Raw genomic sequence first — 20,889 nt, forward strand, 5'->3', positions numbered from 1 at the left:
AAAAGCTCAGTGTCGATGCACTCAAGCAGGTTTTCTGTCAATGAGGTTAAGGCCACTAAGAGATGTTTAAGCAGACTTGCATCAACATGCAGGAATTGCAAGTTGAAGACTTAAATTAGTGGTACCTCTTCATGCAAAATTCTTCAGTGGGACAACATGGTTGCCCAGAAATTTGAGAGCCAGCAGCCACTGGCAGGTACCTTTGTGTGTCAGTGGCATTATTGCAAAGGCCTCAGGCGTGACTTACTGTGAAAATCGATGGTATGATGTTTTCAGAACAGGGTTCACGTGTGCAATCAGGCGGGAAATCCCTCTGCAGTAGTGATTCCATTGAGATGTGTGTTCCTGCTCATATAGAGCAAACCTCAATATCTCGATGTACAGTCCCGTTTCAGTGCAGGATGCCAGTGTTCGGCTTCAGGAGGTATCAAATGTGATGCGTGCAACAGATATTTACATTTATTTTTAAGTACAAACTATACTTCAGTGATTATTGCCTGTCGCCTTAGCACTGTGTTGTTTGGGGTTGCCTTTTCAGAAGTGATTTTAGAAATCACAGTTTTTCCAACTATTTAAATGTTTTCAAGTCTGTTAAAATGTTTTCCTGTACTATTGCATGTAATTGCAGAGTGTTACAGCTTCATGAAAACGTGGTGCTTTGCTGGTTTGAGGTGTATACAGCACAGCCTCTGTCATGGTGATGATTTCACAAAACTTTCTCTTCCAAAACATTTGACTTTGTTGCTCACATTCCTTGGTTTGAGTTAAACCACTTCTGCTTTCATTTGGTGTTTTATCTGTCTACAACAAAGGGAGAAAACTCAATAGAAGTTTTACATGGTTTGGTTTTTTTGTTCGCTGTTTAATGACGTTTGAGGTAAATAATTACGCAGTGAAGCCAGTGATTTGACCATGTGTGGTTAGGTCACAGGACACTGCCGCTGGCAATCTGTCACTTGGCGCTGCTGTTCCCAGAGTGAGCCGGAGGATGAAGAATTTGCTCAGTGTTGTACTTGTAAGCTCTTGTCAAAGGATCTTCCCTCAGTCAAATGAGAGATTGGCTAGGCTACACAATTGAACTGTTTCTCAAGATTTCTAGTTTTAAATGGAATCTTGGTGTTTGACTTTACAGAATGTTGTGTTTGTTTTTTCTTTTTCAATGTTTGACTTCCTGGTATCTTCCTTCTCAGAAGCTGCAATTTGGGTTTGATCTCAGCCCAAGACCACCATTTAAATGAAGGGCCTTAAATTATTGAAACTGCAGGAGGAAAGCATTTTGTATTCTCTTTAGGCATGTATTCAATTGAACTTGTATCTGATTTTAAATAGAATCATCTTAACACAAATGAGGCAACCCTCTCAAGTGTGCAAGTCACTGCTGGCAGAAATAACCGTGGTGCTTTTGGGGAGACATGAAGCTTTTTTCAGGTTCTAGAATTAACCAGTCTCCCATCACATCAGATATCTTCATTTGTGTTCCATTTAGTTTCTCTAAAACTTTATTTCTTTTACTTCAGAAAGCAGGGGGGAGGGGGATGGAGAGGGAAAGGGCCTTAACTGTTCCTCCATGTCAGGTGTTGTTTGGTGCTTTGAATCAATTCACTTAAGGCAACTGTCTCAGAGCAAACTTAGAAGCAATGGAGCTGCCAAGGTCTCTGAAGCCCTGGTAAGCTGATTTTGCTGGTGCTTGGAGAGGAATCCTCATCTGTGGGATGCAGTTGCTTGAGTCTTATGGACCTTCCTGAAAGCAAGAAGAGGAATTTGTGCTCCTCAAGCACTTTATTCCAGTGCTTCTTGTCCCCCTACCCCGTGGCAAAGCAGCCTGCTCCTGCTGTTTTATCCTTGAAGCTGTAAAACACTCTGCGTGCCGTGCTGAAGCCTGCAGACAGTTTAGAAGGCTGCAACCTGTTTGTAAGTTTGTGTTAGCTACAGGCTGAGCTGCTGAGACTTACTGCAGGTCTGGAAGTTCAAGTATGCAGGTAGAAGAGAGGAACCAGGAGGATCTGCTCTGCCTGTGCTCCTTGTCCAGGCAGGGAAGCTGTTCCAAACGGTTGTATCCTGCACAGCTCTGCTGGCATCTGATCATCTCGCAGGAGTCTGGGTGGATGCTGCTACAAGGTCAGCATAAATAGGGCTGATGCTGCTGCATTGTCAGCCCTGTTGTGGGAAGGAGGTGGGGAGAAAGGGGTTGTGTGGGGAGATGATGAGGCTCTCTTCCCTCAAGCTTTCCTCACAAAGCCGGGTTCTCCCTGACCAGGACCAAGGTAAACGCAACCAACATCAGCTGCAGGTGAGTGTTTATTTTCTGAACCAGTGTCAGGAGTGGCAACAGGGTTCTCAGCATCCAAAATCTCTGCTTGCTTTAGGATTTGCCTAATGCCCTGTTGTGAAACCAAGATTGTGCTAGGAGGAATCAGAAGCTGGAACAGGCTGCCCAGGAAAGTGGTGGAGTCACCATCCCTGGAGGTGTTCAAAAGGTGTTTAACGAGGTTCTTAGGGACATGGTTTAGTGCTAGATTTAGACTAGGTTACAGCTGGAGTTGATGATCCTGAGGGTCTCTTCCAACTGAAATGATTCTATGATTCTAAGCAAACCAGAAACGCCGCTTCCAACCAGAGCTGGAGCATGGGCTCGGCGCTGCCTTCCCCATCGTCTCCTGCTCCCGTGCCGGGGCAGCAGCACGCTCCCCGCTCTCCTGCCTCTGTTGGGGTTTGTATCCTGGTAACATCACTTCATGTGCAGGTGCAGAAAACTCCCTGCGGTCCTCTGAGCTGCTGCAAGGGCTGTCGCTCTGGGAAGGATGAACAAAATTCGCCCCCAGGTACAGCCCTTCTCTTCGGAAAAATCTTATGTGCAGCTGCTTCCTAAAGTACACGTGTTCTTGCTAGTGTTGTTTGAGCTCTTTATCTCTGGTTTCTGTAAGATTTGGAGTTGTTTCTTCTTAACCTAATTTGATACAGAAGGAAAGTACTGATATCAAGTGTTGAACTTGCATTAGTGTTTGTTTTACAAATGTGTAACTAAGATTTAAAAGTTGATCTAATTGACCGCTCTGTGAATTAAATCTGGGCCACTTTTCCACTGAAGCAATTTTTGCTTGTATGGAAAGTAATGCCATTCATTATATATTCCTGGGTAAGATGGTATGAGAACCAGAAAGGCCTAACTGCATGGTTACTGCATGCTGCTTCTGTAATCAGTCTTTTATTCATTTCCTTCTAGAGAAATGGTGATGTAGCTACTTTTGATTCAACAAAGTCCTTCTCTGAAGAAAGAGGTAACAAATAAAATGTAGAGCTTAACATTGTTATTATTAAAGTATACATCAACTGAAATGATCTATGTAATGTAAAATACAAGTAGTATTTATGGTCTGTTGAGACTTGGGTTTTTTTTCCCTCCTTCTGTGTAGTGAAATGTCCAGACTATAAAACTAATAAACTTAAGCTGTTCTTTATTGTCCTGGAGTTGGCAGTCTTATGGTACAGCAGCATGATAAGCAGTCTTTGTCTGTCACAGAAGAGGTTCCTAATGAGCTTTCCATCAGCTTTCTATACATTCCTGATAGCCAAACTTCAGCAAATTTGACCATTTTAAGAAGGAGAAGGCAAGATCAAACAGAATCAATAGCAAACCTGTAGATCGGGTTGCAGCAACATTTCATCACTGCCATCATTTTATACGCGTATCTGTTTGCAACTGTTGTGCTTTCTGGTCAAACGTGTTGTCTTGTAGACACAGACATGCTGTAATTCACCACTTTTCTTTCAAGCTGAAATGTTCTGTGTTTGATTCCCTCTCGGGCGTGACAGAGGGGTGGTAACTGTAACCCAGATCCCTTTGCTGTTGTTTCTTTACTTGGTGTTTGTACAACGCAATAACTAAGTAAATAGGGAACACAGCTAAGACAAATTCTGAATTTTGATTAAACCTCTTTAAGTTCAGAAATACCAAAATCCAGTTATACAGGCAGGGTTGTGTTAAGTGACCGGTTATGTGTTTCTCAGATGACCATGTTAATATTTTTTTTTCTATTAGTCTGAAAATACAAAAGAATGCAAGAAAATACAACGTTGGTTTAGAGACAAAGCACTGGTGCTGCAGGTCGCTGAGATGAGGGCAGTGGATCGGTATTGCTGTTACACAGGCTGCTCTTGTGCTGCGGTGACTGTGGGCTTGACATTTAGCTTCTGGATTTGGTTTGGTTTACATACATGACTTTCTGAAAGCTGGACTCCCTGGAAGGTTGCTGCCCTTTGTACCCTGGAAATGTCTTTGGGGAGGAAAAGGGCTGCTCTTCAGCCAGTTCTCACTGTTTTGAGCTGATAATTCAGCCTTGTTCTGTGGAAGTGTTAGAGTCCTGGTTGGGGCAGAAAGCCCAAAATGCTGTAAAGTGAAATTTTTATCTCTTGAGGAGTTTTGCAGTAGGCTCTGGGAGGGCACCTTTGCCAGCCTTCCAGTGACCTGCCTTGTGTTTTGATTGCTCTTGCCAGGAGCTTCTCCAACTTCTCCACCCCAGTGTGTTCGGTGAGCTCCGTCAGAGAAGTGTGTTTGTGACATTCGGTCCTGGTGCTCCATAATGGCAGCACAGGCTCTTCCACACCGCAAGCAGAAAAATTCCTTACAGGGAGTTGTTTAACATGAGAATTTGGCTATTAAAACTCAACTATCAAGCCCCAAGCCCCAGTAACCCCCTGCCAGCCCCACACACAGAGCTCCCCAAACCATCACCCTCACGGCTCTGTCCCGTTTCCCTCCGAAACACCCCGATCCTGCCGGACCCTTGCCCAGCCCCTCACCTCTGGCTCTACCCTCCCAATAGGCTGCTGCTGGCCATGCAGCGCCCGTGGGGGCTGCACACGGAGACATGTCTGCATCTCTGCTGTGGCACTGCTCGTCCTCCTGGCTGCCGTGGGCTTGGCAGTGGCACTGGGACTCCTGCCACGTGCACCAGGTTTGTCTCCCAAGGATTTTTTTCCTTTTTTTTTAAATAAGAGTGATAGAAAATGATGTTGCATGAGAAGAGCTTTCATGTCCATCACTGTGCATGAAGCGGCGCTTCCCAGTGCAGACCAGGGAGAAGGAAGGGAACTAGCAAAGTGATGTGGGGCTGGACCAGTTTTGGACAACCCAAGTCACCATGAGCTGTTCCTCAGCTCCAGAGTCCTGCTCCACAGGGCTGTGGTAACTCTGGGTGGTGTGATGATGATTCAGACTGCTGATGCAGTCTCCAGACTCTGCCATGAACCCACCAGAGATTAATTCTGGCCCCTGGTTATTCCAGAGTAACAAATGCATTTCAGAAATCCCCTTTTCTTCCCTTTGGTATGTTCTTCATACCATGAAAATGTTGGAAAATAAAGTATTTCTTGCTTTCCCTTCAGTGAACCACTTCTGTGCAGCCTCCAACAACAGGACAGGCTTCTTGTGTGATGACAGAGTGACCTGCGTCCCAGCCAGTCAGGTCTGCAATGGGGTCAGCAACTGCAGGAATGGAGAGGATGAGCAGGAGGAGCTCTGTGGTGAGTGGTTTTTTTTGTCACTGGCCTCTCCATGCTGGTCTTCCTGCTGTGAGACTGAGCAGCCAGTGTCCCTCTAATCCTGCTTCACACTTCTGGACACATACAAGAGCAGATGAACCTGGTAGATGTTTTGCAGGGCAGATGCAGAGAGACAGTGCTGCCCAAAACCCAGTGGGAGTGCCAGGAATCAAAGACCCCAAGCTCCTCTGACTTTCCTCGGTTTATTTTTTTAAACCACAATGCTATATTCCTCCATTTTTTAACCTGCATGCCTATGGAGCTGATTTTTTGTCCAGCTACCCTGGAAAAAACTCCTTAAAGCAGAAGCCCAGGGCACCCAGACTCTGCTCCTGGCTTAGCCACGAACTTCCCTGTTCCTCTCCAACTGCAGCTTCCCCACCTGCACTGTGTTTTGTGCCGATACCATGTGGGGAATGACAGACTGACTGACTCCCCGTGACAGCAGCCTTTGGTAGCTGCCATCCCCATTTTGACCGGTGTGTCTGTGCCTGGTGGAGGTGAGCATGTCCCGTGTGTCCACCCTTGCAGGTGACGTGCCCCGCAGCCTCCCGGGATACCTGGTTTTCCGCTGCAGTAACCCCACATACTGGCTCTATGCTGATCGGAGGTGTGATGGGATGAACGACTGCGGAGACTGCTCGGACGAGATGGGGAGCAGTAAGTCTCTCTTTGGGCTACTTCTGGGCAAAATGTCTTTTCTGCTGATGGATTTAAATAGGCTGCACAGGTGTGGGGTTCACTGGTGCTGCTGGAAATGCCGGTAGACTGGCATCCACCGCGAAAACACAAAATAGATGGGATAGGACATGAGTATGAACTGTGTGGGCTCCCTTCCACCAGCTGCCAGCGGTTCTGTGTCACAACCTGATGGCAAATGTGGGAGGAAAGGCTCCATGCTTTTCTCCCAGCCCCAAAAGTTGTTCCTCCTCTGCAGCTTTGCTTAGTGTGGAGCAGTTTTGTTGGAATGTGTAGCTGCAGGCAGCAGCAATCATTCAAACTGGCCTCTGGTGGCTGGCCAGGAGACGGTATGTGTGCCTCAGAAGCTTCAAAGGCATCTAGATCCTTCTCTCACTAAAATGAGCAGCAGCTTTGCTAAGTCACCCCTGTGGTTCTGAACCTCGGGCAAGACCTGCCTGTATCAGCAACTTTCTCTAGAGCAGCTTGCTAAAAAAAAGAAATACAGCTAGTTGTTCCTCCCAGGATGGCATGTCTGCCACAAAGGCTGTTGCAATGTCATGCTCCATGGCTGTCTCCCACAAGCAGCATCAAGGGAGTGTCCTCTTTGATGGGTTCTGAGACTCAGGGTCATCACCAGTGGCTTTTCAGTAGCTGCCAGGGACAAAAGGGTAGCTACCTGTTTAAGAGAGGAGGGAACGGGGTCAGGGCAGCAGAACCATTTCTCTTCCATGCTTTCCATCCCTTGCAGTGGCTGCCTGCCCCCCATGTGGGCCGGAGTGGTGGAGCTGCAGCCCCGTGCTCTACCAGTACTGTTCCTGCGTCCCCAGGAGGCTGTGCAGGGATGGCGTCCAGCATTGCCTCAGCTGGTCCGATGAGTATGTCTGCAGACCATGAAGTCTTGGCACTCAGCAGCATTGGAGACCACAGGATACTTCCTGCTTTGTCACCTTTAAGCCCTGATGTCTTCCTGCTCTGCCACCCGCTTGGGGAGCTCCAACCCAAGCAAATCCTCAGCAGCAGCACACTGACCAGCACACAGTGACACCGAACAGGGATGAAGTGCATATGGCAGCCCATGCTGAAGGCTGGACACTGGCTGTGGGACACCTTTAAGGGTTCTCCTGTCATGCAAGGGTGAGTCCTTTCTACGTAGGCAGAGCACTCTCTTGCAGCATTGACTCGATGGGTTGTGTGCACGCTGCTGGAGACTGTTTCCAGCTGGTGCCAATACAGACACCATGTCTTCCAAACCCTTGGCAAGGGATTTCTGCTGTATGGACATGCTGGTGCCTTTTCAGGCAGCCAGATGAAGGTACATTGAGGACTACCCTAAAGACCAGGAGCTGAGTGAGGTGAGCCTTTGTAGCCCTTGGGTTAGCATTTCTCTCTGACGTGTCCTCACACTCCTGATCCTCACAGGCAGGAGAAGCCTGTGTTTGTGTTCAAAGCACATCTGTGGACGTTTCAGCAGCAGTTTTGAAAGTTCTGTGCTGATGCTCCCAGGACACTTCCTTGGGAACGCTGTGCTGCAGGTGACACAATGGGGAGCTGCTGCATGGGCCACTTCCTACACTCTTCTCAAATCATGAAGGCCAACACAGAGAGTGTAATGGCAAGGAAGTCTGAAGTGAGTGTTTGTGGGGACAAATTACTGTGTCCCTGTGACCACATAGATGTCCCTGTGTGCCAGGGCAGGGAACTGGCGTGTGTATAAAATGTGCTTCTCTCAGGGCTGTGCAGTTCTGGAGCAGCACCTTAGCAGGTTGAGAACAGCCGTGAGGCTGGGATGTATTTGCACTGAAGTTGGCAAAGAAAGGAGAAAAATAAGTTGCAGCCTCAGAGCAGGGAGCAACAGAAAAGCAAGTGCCACTCCCAGGGCGACATGGGATGACAGAGGGTCTGTTCACTGCTCGTTTCACTCCTCTGACAGCAAAGCAGGATCAGGCAGCCAAACCTTCAAAGCAGTCCTCAGGATACAGATACAGACATGCCACTGAAGTTTAAGAAAGATGCAGTTTTTCTATGCTCCTTTGAAAAATCTCATATGTGTCTAACACATCTGAGAAAAAGCCGCATTTACAGGGTGTGCATTTACTTTTCTAAGACCAAAATAAACATCAGGCGACCCTCTTCCCAACACCATCCCAGGTCATAGATCATTAAAAATAAAACCCTGTTCACTCATTTCCTCTCTGTCCTGTGATCTGCAACTCTGCCTGTCACCATGACTTGTATCAACAGTGAATGTTTCTCCTAATTTGTAGCTGGGATACAGCTGTAGATCCGTGAGATCTTTTTAAAATAGCTTTACAGTATTCTGACTCATACTTCACCTGGAATGAGGTGGCAAAACTCTGCATAATGGAACCAGTACTACAGGAAACCACATTTAATAACCTGTCCCTCTCCATGCCTGGCTAGGATGGATGGCTCGTATCTCTGTGTCTGTAAAACATTACAGCAGTGCATTCAGTGCTGCAGCTCAGAAGAGAGGTTAGGAGTTTTCTAGGTAAACATTTCTCACTTGCAAGCTTCTAGCCTCAATCAAAACCTGAAATCGAGATGCACATTTTTACTGGAGAGTCACAGACATCTAATGCTTCAACAAGGCTGAGCTGGAGTTGGTAAATGAAAACCTTATTGTGGTTGCTGTTGTTCCTCAAAGTATGTTCTGGGGCAACCAGCAAGGAAGTCTTGCAGCATTTCTTAAGATGAGCTCAAGGAAGGATGGTTAAGAGGCAGCGCTACCGGGTCAGCCTCTCCTTCCTGGGGAAGAAGAGCTCCTTTCCAATGCAGATTGGGTTTAGTCAGGGATTGCTTGCCTGTTCCTTGGCTTTGAAAAGGATGTGCAACAAGCTCTCTGCGTTGGGAGGGGGCAGGTGGGCTATGGCTGCTGCATGATTCTGTGGGGCAGCAGTCAAAGGAAGGCGGATGAGGAAACAGAGGCAGGCTCAGGGTGCATGGAAGGTGTTCCTGGCTGCAAAGGGGAAAGCAAATGCAGTCTTCCTCTCCCTTTGTTCCATCTCTCGGCTTTGTAGTTGAGCTGAACCACAAAGAAATGGGGTTAGGAGTGTGATCTCTGCACTGGAGGAGCTGGCCCATCCAGTACCTGCAGGGCAGAGCCCCAGGGTTGCTCTCCAGCTGATGTCCCTGTATCAGTTCCCAGCCAGAGCTCCTGGGAGGCCAGAGCTCTGGTTAATGGCCCTGGGTTAGGAGAGGGGAACTGGAGACTCCTCCTGCTCTGGATTTACACCTGTGAAGAGACTAACCAAGAGAGACATGCGAAGCAGCAGTCCACAGGCAGCAAGACCCAGAAGCCAGCCTGGAAACAACCAGGACGTGGCAGGCACGTCAGGGTGAGTCTCCTGTAATTTTCTTTCTTACTGCTTTGTTCCTGGTCAGCAGAGGCTGTGTGCCTTACAGAGAGCAATAAACAGAGATTAGTGGGTTGAGGACATAGTGATGTGTCTTAAGTCTTCCTAGGGAAAAACTTACACAGTTTAAAAGTCTGCTGGTCAGCAAGAAACCTAAGAAAAGGGGTAATTGTACCAGAGATGGAGAGTGTAAGAAAAACAGTACTCTAAAACACCTCTTCTGGAGAGGAAAGCTGTACTGTATCATTTTACTAACAAGCCTGTGACCTGGGCAGATTGTTGATGTCAAATCAAGATGTGCCTATTTTCCAGCTCAAGGCATCAGCTCCCAGCTGCTTTACTGATGTGAAATGGAGTATATGATCCTCTGGGACGCGTGTGTCTCCACAGTCAGATTAGCAGATCTCCACGGTGGTGGAAGGGCTAGTGAAAGAAATCCCTGGTGGCCGTTGAACCAGTGGCAGGAGGAGGATTATACTTGAGTGTCGCAGTTTACTTCCTCCCTGTTGAGACGCTGTTTTGCTCAGTTACTCTTTGTGCCGTTATTTGTCTCTGCAGAGGCCTGATGTAGTTGTCAGTGGAAGCTATTAATAGCCTTGATTTTCTGGGAAAAAATGTAGGGCTTGAATCCAAGTATGCTTGCTTTGGTCTGCAGTCCTTTTTGGGGGGGGAACAAAATCAGCAATAAAAGAACAAAGAGAGAAAGGGGTTTAGCTCTGTATGCATTTTTGAGGTGAAGTTCCTTTTCTTGGCCTCTTCATGATTCCCAAGGATGTGATGCTTTTCTTGTCACTGAATTACGGTAAGCAACAGTGCAAAAGGCAGATTTCTTCTACTAGTGCTTATTTAGAGGATACCTGGAATAAATTCTTGGTCTTAGGCGTGAGAGCACACTGATGGTCACACGGCCCAACTCACGGGCACTGTGGGTCAATTTTGATGTAATAGAAACACTCAGGGCAGGAATTCAATGATTAACAGACCTGCAGCATTTCAGCTGTGCTCCTGGCTTCGGACAGACCAACGCAAGAGTCTGAGTGTCAAAGGTTTTTTTTACAGCAAATATGTATAATTCATATTTCAATTAAAAAATTCCCTGGTTTTAGATGGGGAAGTACCCAAGCATACACAGATGCTGAGAATGGGTTTAAAACCCCAGAATGCTCTCAAATGCAGTGAATTTGCTTATAAGGGAGAATATATTACAGCTGCAGTCTAATCCCTACAGTAACCCAGCTTCAGCTTTTATTTCCTGGGCTAAAATGAGAGATGAGGGACTTGTGTTCTAGTTTAGCTTTCTGCAATCCCTGTTAGCAAAGGGTTACTGTCTCTCTGCCTTCCTCCCCTGAGGCTTGTGCTTCTCCTTTTCGCTTCCTCCTGTTGTCAGAGCTCTGTCAGCCCAGCCTGGTGCTCCCAGCCTGAGGTTTATGTTCTGCCAGCACGATTCACGTCCCAGGGCATTTGACAAGCACAGTGCAGCTTAATTTCAGATGAGCTGCAGTGATTTGTCTTTCTGCCTCTCAAGAGGCAAGAGAGGAGGAGGGATAGCACCTGCTATTTTTGTGAATTCTATCTATTGTCAGAAGAATTAGTTAAGGATGACAACAAAAACTTTATTTGAAAAAATTATTGTGTATTGAAAATATACAGTGGTATCGTCAACCTTCTCCTTGACTCTGTCCCTCCCCAAGCATATCACAGCAACCAAATTTGACAGTACTGGTCTCCTTTGTTACTTCCTCTCAATATGTTTAAATTCTGTCATCAGCAAGAAAACAACAAACAAAGGACCCAGTTCTTTCTGACTCAGTAGGTGTTTAATAAATCCCAGTCCTCCACAGTGAGGCACAGATGCTTCTGTTTGGAAGTCCTTTCTCTCTCTTGTTCAGCCAAAGGTCTTTTTTTATTGTTCTTTAATTCGTGGCTGCCTGCAACCTCCTTTTTCAAAGGTAAATGGCAATTTTGAACTTTTTCCTTATAAAACTGCAAGTTTCCAGATGCATTTGTTTCTGCCTCCACCAGCTTGCATTTGACTACTTCCTTTATTTTGTGTGTCTTGCCATCTACAGGGAAAAAAAAAAACAAGTTTAGATTTTGGGAAAACAGAATTATGCCATAAAATGCACACTTGTGTTGCAAATTGTTTTGGCCAAGCCAACCTGGAATACTGGCTGCTTTGCTGAAATGTGCATAGGGAAAAATAGTTCAGAATTTTCAAGAGAAAACTCAGTTAATATATGTTCTCCTAAGCGTGCTGCCATGCTCTACTTTTAAGAGTTATGCAGTAGTCTAACAAATGAAAAAACTCAAACACAGTGTAATGCAGTTACACAAATGGCTGAAACTGCACACATGAGATGCTATTTGGACTTTTATATATATATATATATATATATATTTCTTCTAGAAAAGAAAACAAAGTATGTGGTCTTTATGCAGTTACGTACAGAAGTGCAGAGCTGCTGTTCTGGATCTCAAGTTGTCTTGTGGCTTGATGGCCTCTATAACTGCCTGCTCCCACTGCAAAATTGTCTGAAATAACATTTGAAGCAGTTAATATATTTCTTGAAATATCACTGGAAACAACTCTATCCCTTATTCTCTCCAATTCAGTGATTTAATACTCCGTAAGGACAATTTCTAGAGAATAAAAGACTTAAAACCCCATACCTGTTCTGCCCATCCCTCTGTTTTGCAGTTACTATGGTCAAATTCTTTCAGAGGCACTTTTGAGTGAACCAGGCCTATCTGTGTTTGGATCCGCTTAATGACGGCATTAACATCCTAGGGAAAAGGGAAATAAAACAGTCGGAGGAGAACATTCAATTATTCTCATGCAGTAAACTTAGGTACTTTTTTTACCTTGAGACCTGTCCCAGAAATGTCCAAACAATTCAATTTCTTGAAGGAAAGAAGGTATCTGATTCCAACATCTGTGATTTTAGGATTACCTGTAAGATCAAGTAAAGTTAATGAAAATGCAAGATATGGAAAAAAGTTATCAGAATACCAAGAAACTATTTGTTCCAAAAGCTTGTACTGGAACAAGGGGGTTTGGGCCTTTTTTTGTAGTATGATTCATGTTTTGAAAGTGAGTCAAAATTGACTTTTGCCCTCTAATGAGCAAAATACAAGTATTTACAATACCAATTCTCAAACTATCAAAAATATTTATGGTAAGTAGCAAGTGGCTGAGGCTACAGGTATGATCTGTGCCTTCTGGAAAGTTGCTAGTGAAATTTGGGGTTGAGTATCATGGAAATAATAAAATTAACTGTATTACTTCAATATTAAGGAAGATAAATTCTCTATTAGAAGGGATACAAATTGCTTCTAATATTAAACCATGAAGTACTTACAAGATAAGTCTAATACCAAAAGATTCTCAAGTCCCTTTTTCAATACTCGTACTGGTGCTGTCATTCTGCGAAGGCCTGCATCTGATAAAGAGTTGTCTTTCAGGAGAAGCCGTTTTACGCTGCGAAGAGACATACAAACGCATAGTTTACAGTCATTATTTTAGACAGTTTTGCAAAATGTCCTAAACCTCTGTGTCAGAAGGCTGGGGTCTTCCTCTGCCAACCCTTCAGCTTACTTTGTTAACATTAGTAAAAAAATAGCAAGAAAGATGCCTGGGTTCATAGGACCAACAAACATTTTTGTATTGCCTCTGCTAGCTCAAGAATTAAGGGCTTACTTGACCAGCTATTCCCAGAGCTGCAGTGACAAACTGATCCTAGAGCACAAGTGTTTGCTAACAAAGACAATAAGGTTCTTTATACACTGAAGTTCTTTAAACCAAGGCTGCCAATCTCAAATCCACTTGGAACTAAAAAGAGAAAAATGCTTGGCAAAATGGGAGAGGGAAATTTGGTAAGAGATACAGCAACGATTTTAAGTAAACAATGAAATATTATAACATAGATGAACAAAACTCAGGGAAAAACGTAACACTGAAACATTCTCCAGAGCACTTAAAGACAACACTTTGCAATACGTACCAAAATCTTATCGTCAAATGAAAGTGTAAAACTGTTCCAATGCTTAAGATGAAGTTTTTACTTGGCCAATGAAAATCATAAGAGGTTGATTTAAAAACATGAGACATCTTGCAGATTTGTAGGACCTTTTATGATTCAGTATGTGCTTTGGATCATGTGCTTTCTGCACAATAAATTCTGTATTTTATTTATCTCAAGAACAAGTTTTATGAACAACCAAAATCTTCAAACTTACGCATTGCTGCCTGTGAAACTTTCCTTCAAAGTCACAATTCGATTCTTTGAAACACTTAGTGAAAGGAAACTAAAGTGTCATTTTTAGCCACATGTCAAGAAATCTGTACCTAGACAGAGCCTCTTTGGTGAGGTGTTCCAGCAGCTCATGTTCATCTCCGAGTTTACAACAGGAGAGATCCAAACACGTCAGCTCCCGGAAAGACTTAATTTCTTCTAGCTTTGCAGAGATAACCAGGTATCTGCAAAGAGAAAAAAGAAAAGCTATCAGTGTTCAGGCACACAAAAAGGCACCTCTACGCTCAAGTGTCACAAGCACAATGCAGTTGTTTCTTTTAAGTACCTACAAGAAAATTACAATAAATAAGCCAGCTGTCCTAATGACTGTTTTATGTGCAGCCTGCACACAACACATCTGAGTTCACAGTCTTCTCCTTGAACAAATGTCATAGTTTTGCTTTGATCCAAAATATTGCACAAAGACTTAAGACTTTAAAACTAGCAAACATCGCAGCTAGGGACTTCTTTACAGATTATTATTGTACTATTTCAGAATAATGCATAATATACATTCCAGTTTACCATAAATCAACTTCAGTTGATTTATCCTCAGTATCTAGAAAGAGCGTAGACAAACCCACATCCATCCAGGTTTAAAGTCCACTTCAAATTTATGAGGATAGCTTGTCAAATGGCAAAAATTTACTTTTTGTATACATAAATAAAATACTTCTCTAGAGATGCAAGTCCTATAGGACATCTGCAGGACTCCAACTAGAGCTTTGAGTACAGCAGCTCCTCAGTGGGTTATTTTTTTAGCTGTCTTGGTTCCCTGACCTGATTCACTCTGTAGCCATGCAAACATCTGTGCAGGAACTATTCAGTGGGAGGTTTAGAGACAGGAACAAACCACTGAAGAATGGCATGCATGAATACGCAGTAATAAGCACATTGCAGTTACTACCTCACCAATCTTCCCTGCACTTACTTTTTATTGTCCCTGTAGCAAGATAAGCCCCAAATTCCCTACTCTCTCCTGAATTTACCTTATATTCCCCATGGCAAGACAAACCCCGAGGTCAGCATCTTCGCTGCTGAAATGAAGGGCGCTTGCTAATTTGATCCCTCAAGGAACACCCCTTTGGCCAGGCAAATAAAGGGACCTTAATATCCTCCCACTGCGAGTATACCTATCAAAATACCCCGCCAAATCGCTTTGCTGTGCAGTTCAGCTATGCGAAGGCAGTACGTGTAGTCAAAGCACAAGCCAGCTCTCTAGAGACACCACTAGCTCAGGGAGGTCGTGAAGAGAAGAGCAGGCTCTTTTGAAAATAAGATTCATCAGAAAATACCTTAATATCTTCCTGGATTTCAAAGACTTGATACTTAACTCAGATTTCTGTAATGGCAGAAGATGCCAGAGATAACTTCAATTCTGAATTAAGCCCATAAAAAGTATCTGTACTAGAGATAAAAAGGGAGTGGGTTTAAAGGATAAAACAAAGGATAATTGACCTCTGCTCAAAGATTCCTACTGTGCTCAAAACACCCTCGGCACTTCAGATGAATGTGACTGTACTTTGATTTTAAATTGGATAAAACATCCCCCTTTTTCAAGTGCACAGATGGAATATAGACTGGTTATATTACCGGAGAAGACTTCAGTAGGCACAAGGCTTTAAAAACATAACCCAGTTTTAACCTTGGCAAGACTCTCTTTTAGTGAAAGACAACATCGACATTGAGTAGATGGAAAAACTGGTGCTGGACTCCCATCAGAACCTCCTTAAAGCACATTCGGTATGATGGGAACCACAATAAACTAGTGTAAAACCTGGACAACTTCCAAGCTTGTAACTTACCTACAAGACTGAATCTTCTTCTGATCCCTCAAAATTAAATAGGACAGCAAGCTTACAGCAAATAAACCCAGGCCAGTTTGCAAGGGTATACTATGCAAGTGCTGATTATTAATGTTAAAAAATAGTTGTAGGTTAAATTTTTCACACAAATCACCTGTTAGTTAACATGGATGTAGTCTGTTACCTGTGTTATGTTTTGTATCTTAGAATGAAACCAGCAGCTGCACTTGTAGGAAAGGAATGGGGCAAAAGGAAGCAAGAAGAGTGACATAAGGCTCAGGTCATTTCATTAAAACATAAGCCCAAGAGATTTATTTTTTAAATTATTTTCAGAATAAAATCATTTAAGGAAAACTTCAAATGTGCTAGCAAAAAGCACTAGCAGACAACGATGTTTGTTGCTGAAGACACTTACCTATTTCGCAAGCATAATGAACATAGCACCAAACTGCCATATGCTTCAGTAAACTTCTGTAGAGCTCTCAGTCCCGTTACTGGTTCTGTGAACTTTTGCCTTGCTTCTGCGGCTGAAAAGAGCTTTTCAGCAATCTGCTCAGGGAAACCAATCAATGAGTCAATGTGATCAACATTGTCAGAAATGTAACTCAGCGCTAGGCTGAAGAGAGACTTGGCCGAGTACCGGAGGTTCCCCTCCTTAGTGTACGTGAAGATGAAATGATCAGTCCTCTGCCTCCTTGCCCTATTGTCCTCCCTGTTCATACAAAGCTCCACCGAAAATCCTCTGGAAAAAAGCCTAAAAGGTCTTGTTTTGGGAGTGACGTTCTGTATACCCTGATTTACCACGTGCAGCTTCCCATTTTCACGCACGTATATTGGCCCAGTATCCAAGTGGCTTTCTGAGTGGAGACAGTAAGACATTCCCTTCATCCAGTTCTGCAAAAAAAACCCAAACCATAGACAGGTGAAGAATAACCACAGATTAAAACACTACACAGCCCCCCAGACCCTGGCAGCTCTCAGTGCCCCAAGCACGGTGAAATAACCCTGCAGTGCAAGGAATTCCAGGCTGCACAGAGCAGGGGTGTGTGCTGTCTGCCATCAAACCGCCAACACCACTCATGTGGTGACTGAACCCCGGCTAGGGGGCAGTGGCCGGGACTGGATGCCCATCGCACCTGGGCAGCGGGAGCGAGTCCCGGCGCTGTGCGGGAGGTGAACCCCACAGCTGGGCCCGGCTCTGGGGCAGGTGGCGGGAGGAGGAGGGTAAATGGCTGACTGCAGCAGCGCAGGGCAGCCTGCTGGGGAATCCTCCCCGGGAGAGTGGGCAGGCTCCTAGTGCCCCTTTCCCAGCCCAGCCGGTGCCGGGGGGCTCTGGTCTGTGAGCGGGGGTCGTGGTGGGGGGCTGGAGGGCGCAAACCCACCCATGGCAGGATCTGACGAGGGATGGGGTCGTGTCAGCTCCTGCCCTGAGGGATGGGGGGCTCAGGTCCTGCGGGGCAGGAGGGGATCGGGCCCTGCCCGGAGTGGGAAAGGGGGTGCTGAAGGGATCGGGGGCTGCCCGGGGGAGGGGGCGCGAGGGGATCAGGCCCTTCCAGGGGTGGGTCTGTGAAGGGATCGGGTCCTGCCCGGGGTGAGTGTGCCGGGGCCGGGCGCAGCCCCGACGGGCGCAAGGAGAAAGGTCCCCGCACCGCCAGGCCGGGAGGTTTGGGGCAGGGAGGCGAGCGACGCTCGTCCCGCTCCCCGCTGGCTCGGCCGTCACCTACCTGCCCCGGGAGGGGCCGCCCCGACGCGCCGTCAGCCGCACCGCGGCTCGGAGCTCCCGCCTCCCATCCCGGAGCGCTCGCGGGCGGAGCCGCGCCGGGGGCGGGCGGCGCGGGGCACGCCGGGAGCGGGGCTGAAGGCGGTGGGTGCGGCGGGAAGCCGTCCGCCTACCTCAGCGCTTGTGTGGGGCGATCTCACCGCTCCCAAACCTCTCACCTCCGCGGCGGCAGCCGCACCGCCATCCCTCCGCGCGGGGCCCGGGGCGTGAGGCTCCCGGGAGGCCACGGCACCGGCGGGGAGCCGGGAAAGGGGGCGCCACGGCTGCGAGGGGCTATGGCTGCTCCGCACTTGCGAGGCTCTTAGTGTGAAGCGACGGATCCCGCAGGAGCCCGCGAAGCACCGCGCAGCTCCCGCCGGCGGAAGGGCTGGCGTGGGCCGTTGCCTGGTAGCGGCGGGGCCGGCCTTGCCCTCCCCGCTGATCGGGGATGAGGGCAACCGACTGGTGCCTGAGCTCGGCGGGGGCTGCCCTGGTCCTGGCCACCTCCAGCGACGAGCACCACCCCGCCGAGAACATGGTGGACGGGTGAGGGGGCGCTGAGGGGCTGTGAGGGGACGCGGGTCCGGGCGGGAAGCGGCTCCTCCGGGGCGGGCGATCCCCCCAGAGATCCCGCCCGGTGCTGCAGCCACCAGAGCCTCTCACCGCCAGGCTCTGTGTTTTGCTTACCCGCTCGTGCTGGACGTAATTTAACTTCTTTTTTGAAGGACCCCCGCCCGCCATTCGTGGGCCTTTTTGTGGTACAGAGCCTGAACGTGGAGGTATTAATACTTCCAGAGAGCTTTATCATTTTCATACTGGTGTTTGCTCAAAATACCCCAAATAAAAAATGGCTTTGCAGGTTTGGTTGTAGCTGGAAAGCCACAGGTGGGGGGTTTTGTCCTGTTTTCTCCACAGAAGTTCAGAAACGTTCTGGATGACAACGGGCATGTTCCCACAAGAATTCATTATTGGTTTTCCCAAATGTGTAAAAATCAGCAAAGTCACAATCCAGTGTTACTTGGGTAAGACTTGATGCATTGCAGTAGGTAATACGTGCTATGTTAAAATGTGTATCTGTGCCTGTGTGTAAACTCTCAGTGTTGTGTTCTGTGAGTAGCCACTTTTAACAGATTCATAAAGATTTAACTCCACAAAGCAATTGTCCTTGAAGTCCAAAGTTTTTAGTGAATCAGAAAAGATGAAAAATCTACCTTACCTGCGCTTGTTTTGTTCTTACAACGTCTTGCATTGAGCTTATAATTAACTCTTCTGTTGCATAGTGATGGCTGTTGTAGTTTAATGGACAGGACTACTATTTAACTATTTATTTTGAATATTGATGATTATAATTTCTTAGACAGAACAGTCTTAGTCTTTTTAAAATAATGTGAAGGAAAATGTGAGTTCTAAACCAGAAAGGACTGTTACAAGGTCAGAGCATGGAAACAGGAGCTTGACCATTAGCAAGGGTTACAGAAAAGACACAAAAATTTATTGTTTGTTCAACTTGGACCACAAGGATGGTGGTTGTATTACAGTCCTGCCCCATAAGAATGGATTAGTTAATGCTTTTGAAGTGCTTTGTAGCTGAAAAGTGATGGAATAAATATCAATAAAGAATCAGAACTTGTTGATATTTTAAATGTGTCTCTATTTTAGTGCGGACCTTAAGGATTGAAAGAAGTGTATCTAAAGACCCTGTAGGTTTTGAGCAGTGCATTGAAAAAGGTAAGAGTCTGAACCTGAAGCAGTGGGGATTTTGTGGGAATAACATTGATCTTTTTCTGTTAAACCCATGTCTATTTGTTGAGTAGTCGAGTGTGGCTTTATTATTATTATATTATTTATTAATGTAATAGTCACACTTAAATGAAGTTTATGAACTCTGCTGGTCTCTGGAGCAGTTTGGAGATGTAAAATGCTGTGTAAGGGCTAAAAGCACTGCTTGTGCACTCACTTTTATATTCCAAAAATTAAAACCAGACTTAAATAGTGTAATAGAGTGACAATTCCTGGATTGTTTGGTTTTTGTTGTTGTTTTTTTTTGTTTTTATTTTTTTAATGCCTCTTGGGTGACATTTTATAAAACAGTGTAATGAATAGGATATATATATGTACCCACTAGGATGTTGCAAACAGTATTTGTTCACTAAATCACCTTGTAAAAAATATAGGAACAATTTCTATATATGATGTAAGTTTATGGTCCTTAAGGTTTCTTGACCTCTGATGTCCAGTGAATACTTTTCACAGCATTGCATATTATTATTCATTATTTGCTTCAACCTGTATTTTCTAGATTTGCAACACACAGAAGGGCAGCTTCAAATGGAAGAATTTCCAGTGAGTATTTCCAGTGTACATAAGTAGTGCTTGATGGGACAGGATGTCTAAACTAACTGGGGAGAAGCTTCTGAAAACCAAAACATGTCCTTACTTAAAATCGCTGTTCAGCTGGTGTTAGATGTAGGAATTTGTAGATCATGGTATGAAATTGCACATCCTGACTGCACCTTTGTAGGTTATGGTATGAAATTGCACCTGTGTACTGCTCTGAACTATGTGAAATAGCTCTTTCCAGAAGCGTGGCAATCTTTCTTCTCTCTGTTCTTGCCTTTAAGGCTGCAGTATTTGAGAGGGATGGGACTTTTTTGAATTGTTGTCATCTAAAGAAGCTCTGAGGCTGGGTAGATGTATTAAAAGAGCTTGATTTTTGCACAGTTTGGAAACAGATACAAATATCTAGATCCTTCTGTCTAACAAACGTCTGCAAATGTTGTTTGATAGTTATGTCACTACAGAGAATGCAATAACTTTTTTTTTTTCTTCCACAGCTTCCTGATTTCCAAGCCACTTACTTGCGTTTCATCATCAAATCTGCCTTTGATCATTTTGTGTCAGTGTACAGGGTGATGGCAGAGGGCACACCAGAAAACACTTAAGGCCAGCTTAAATTTATACTTCAAATTTTTTTATAAAGAAGTTATATTTTGACATCGTTGGCACAGAGAATATTTATTATTAAAACCTTGCATTAAAGTGGTTTTTGAAGGTGCGGATGTAGTATGTATTCCTCACCAGTTTAATGTATGTAATGCAGTACTCTTGTTAATTGCAGTAACAGCTTTCTAGTTTTATAACCTAGACTGTTGCTGTAGAACACTTGAACATATCTGAGTCCATTTAAATTAGTATGTTTATATCAGGCTTTCTTAATATATGAATTAAAACTCTATTTCCTGTAAAATGTTTCCCTTGCACTCTGAATTAAATAGAAAAAAAAGTGTGGAATACTTAAATGGGAGGTCGTCCTACTGTCAAATAAGTCCTTCAGAAGTTCTTAAATTGGTAACTTTCTTATCAATTCAAACTGTTCGGGATTGATAGGATGACTATAAACGTCTACTAATGCTTAGAAATAACTGGGCTGGGAAGGG

The 20,889-nt window shown here is 45.2% G+C and overlaps 3 protein-coding genes across 3 annotated transcripts; 2 read left to right on the top strand and 1 right to left on the bottom strand.

Annotated features, from left to right (window-relative positions):
- Positions 1-1,128: 1,128 nt before the first annotated feature.
- Positions 1,129-19,179, top strand: LDLRAD1 (low density lipoprotein receptor class A domain containing 1). The gene is made up of 7 exons (XM_005498880.3): positions 1,129-2,822; positions 3,224-3,278; positions 4,824-4,955; positions 5,386-5,523; positions 6,073-6,201; positions 6,971-9,578; positions 19,112-19,179. The coding sequence occupies exons 1-6, from the start codon at positions 2,802-2,804 to the stop codon at positions 7,114-7,116; spliced, it is 621 nt and encodes a 206-aa protein (XP_005498937.1). The 5' UTR covers positions 1,129-2,801; the 3' UTR covers positions 7,117-9,578; positions 19,112-19,179.
- Positions 11,189-17,551, bottom strand: LRRC42 (leucine rich repeat containing 42). Its single transcript, XM_065072119.1, has 8 exons — positions 17,418-17,551; positions 16,109-16,587; positions 13,942-14,073; positions 12,956-13,074; positions 12,459-12,547; positions 12,267-12,380; positions 12,044-12,128; positions 11,189-11,659 (listed from the first exon to the last, which is right to left on the bottom strand). The coding sequence occupies exons 2-8, from the start codon at positions 16,579-16,581 to the stop codon at positions 11,403-11,405; spliced, it is 1,269 nt and encodes a 422-aa protein (XP_064928191.1). The 5' UTR covers positions 16,582-16,587; positions 17,418-17,551; the 3' UTR covers positions 11,189-11,402.
- On the top strand, positions 17,762-20,751 carry IFT25 (intraflagellar transport 25). The gene is made up of 5 exons (XM_065072142.1): positions 17,762-17,998; positions 18,368-18,474; positions 19,112-19,180; positions 19,752-19,795; positions 20,287-20,751. Exons 1-5 carry the CDS (start codon positions 17,901-17,903, stop codon positions 20,392-20,394), a joined length of 426 nt encoding a protein of 141 aa, XP_064928214.1. The 5' UTR covers positions 17,762-17,900; the 3' UTR covers positions 20,395-20,751.
- The last annotated feature ends 138 nt before the right edge of the window (positions 20,752-20,889 follow it).

This window comes from Columba livia, chromosome 8, assembly GCF_036013475.1.
Source record: "Columba livia isolate bColLiv1 breed racing homer chromosome 8, bColLiv1.pat.W.v2, whole genome shotgun sequence".
In the NCBI taxonomy this organism is placed as follows: domain Eukaryota; kingdom Metazoa; phylum Chordata; class Aves; order Columbiformes; family Columbidae; genus Columba; species Columba livia.

Bases quoted from the DNA above. Each gene is read 5' to 3' on its own strand.
- IFT25 (XM_065072142.1), top strand. From the start codon at position 17,901: ATGAGGGCAACCGACTGGTGCCTGAGCTCGGCGGGGGCTGCCCTGGTC. The intron at 19,181-19,751 runs GTAAGAGTCTGA...TGTATTTTCTAG, and splicing joins TGAGCAGTGCATTGAAAAAG to ATTTGCAACACACAGAAGGG. The intron at 19,796-20,286 runs GTGAGTATTTCC...TTTCTTCCACAG, and splicing joins TTCAAATGGAAGAATTTCCA to CTTCCTGATTTCCAAGCCAC.
- LRRC42 (XM_065072119.1), bottom strand. From the start codon at position 16,581: ATGAAGGGAATGTCTTACTGTCTCCACTCAGAAAGCCACTTGGATACT. The intron at 13,075-13,941 runs GTACAGATTTCT...GTCTCTTCGCAG, and splicing joins ACCAAAGAGGCTCTGTCTAG to CGTAAAACGGCTTCTCCTGA. The intron at 11,660-12,043 runs GTACGTAACTGC...TTTTCCCTGTAG, and splicing joins AACAGCAGCTCTGCACTTCT to ATGGCAAGACACACAAAATA.
- LDLRAD1 (XM_005498880.3), top strand. From the start codon at position 2,802: ATGAACAAAATTCGCCCCCAG. The intron at 2,823-3,223 runs GTACAGCCCTTC...ATTTCCTTCTAG, and splicing joins TGAACAAAATTCGCCCCCAG to AGAAATGGTGATGTAGCTAC. The intron at 3,279-4,823 runs GTAACAAATAAA...CCCTCCCAATAG, and splicing joins GTCCTTCTCTGAAGAAAGAG to GCTGCTGCTGGCCATGCAGC.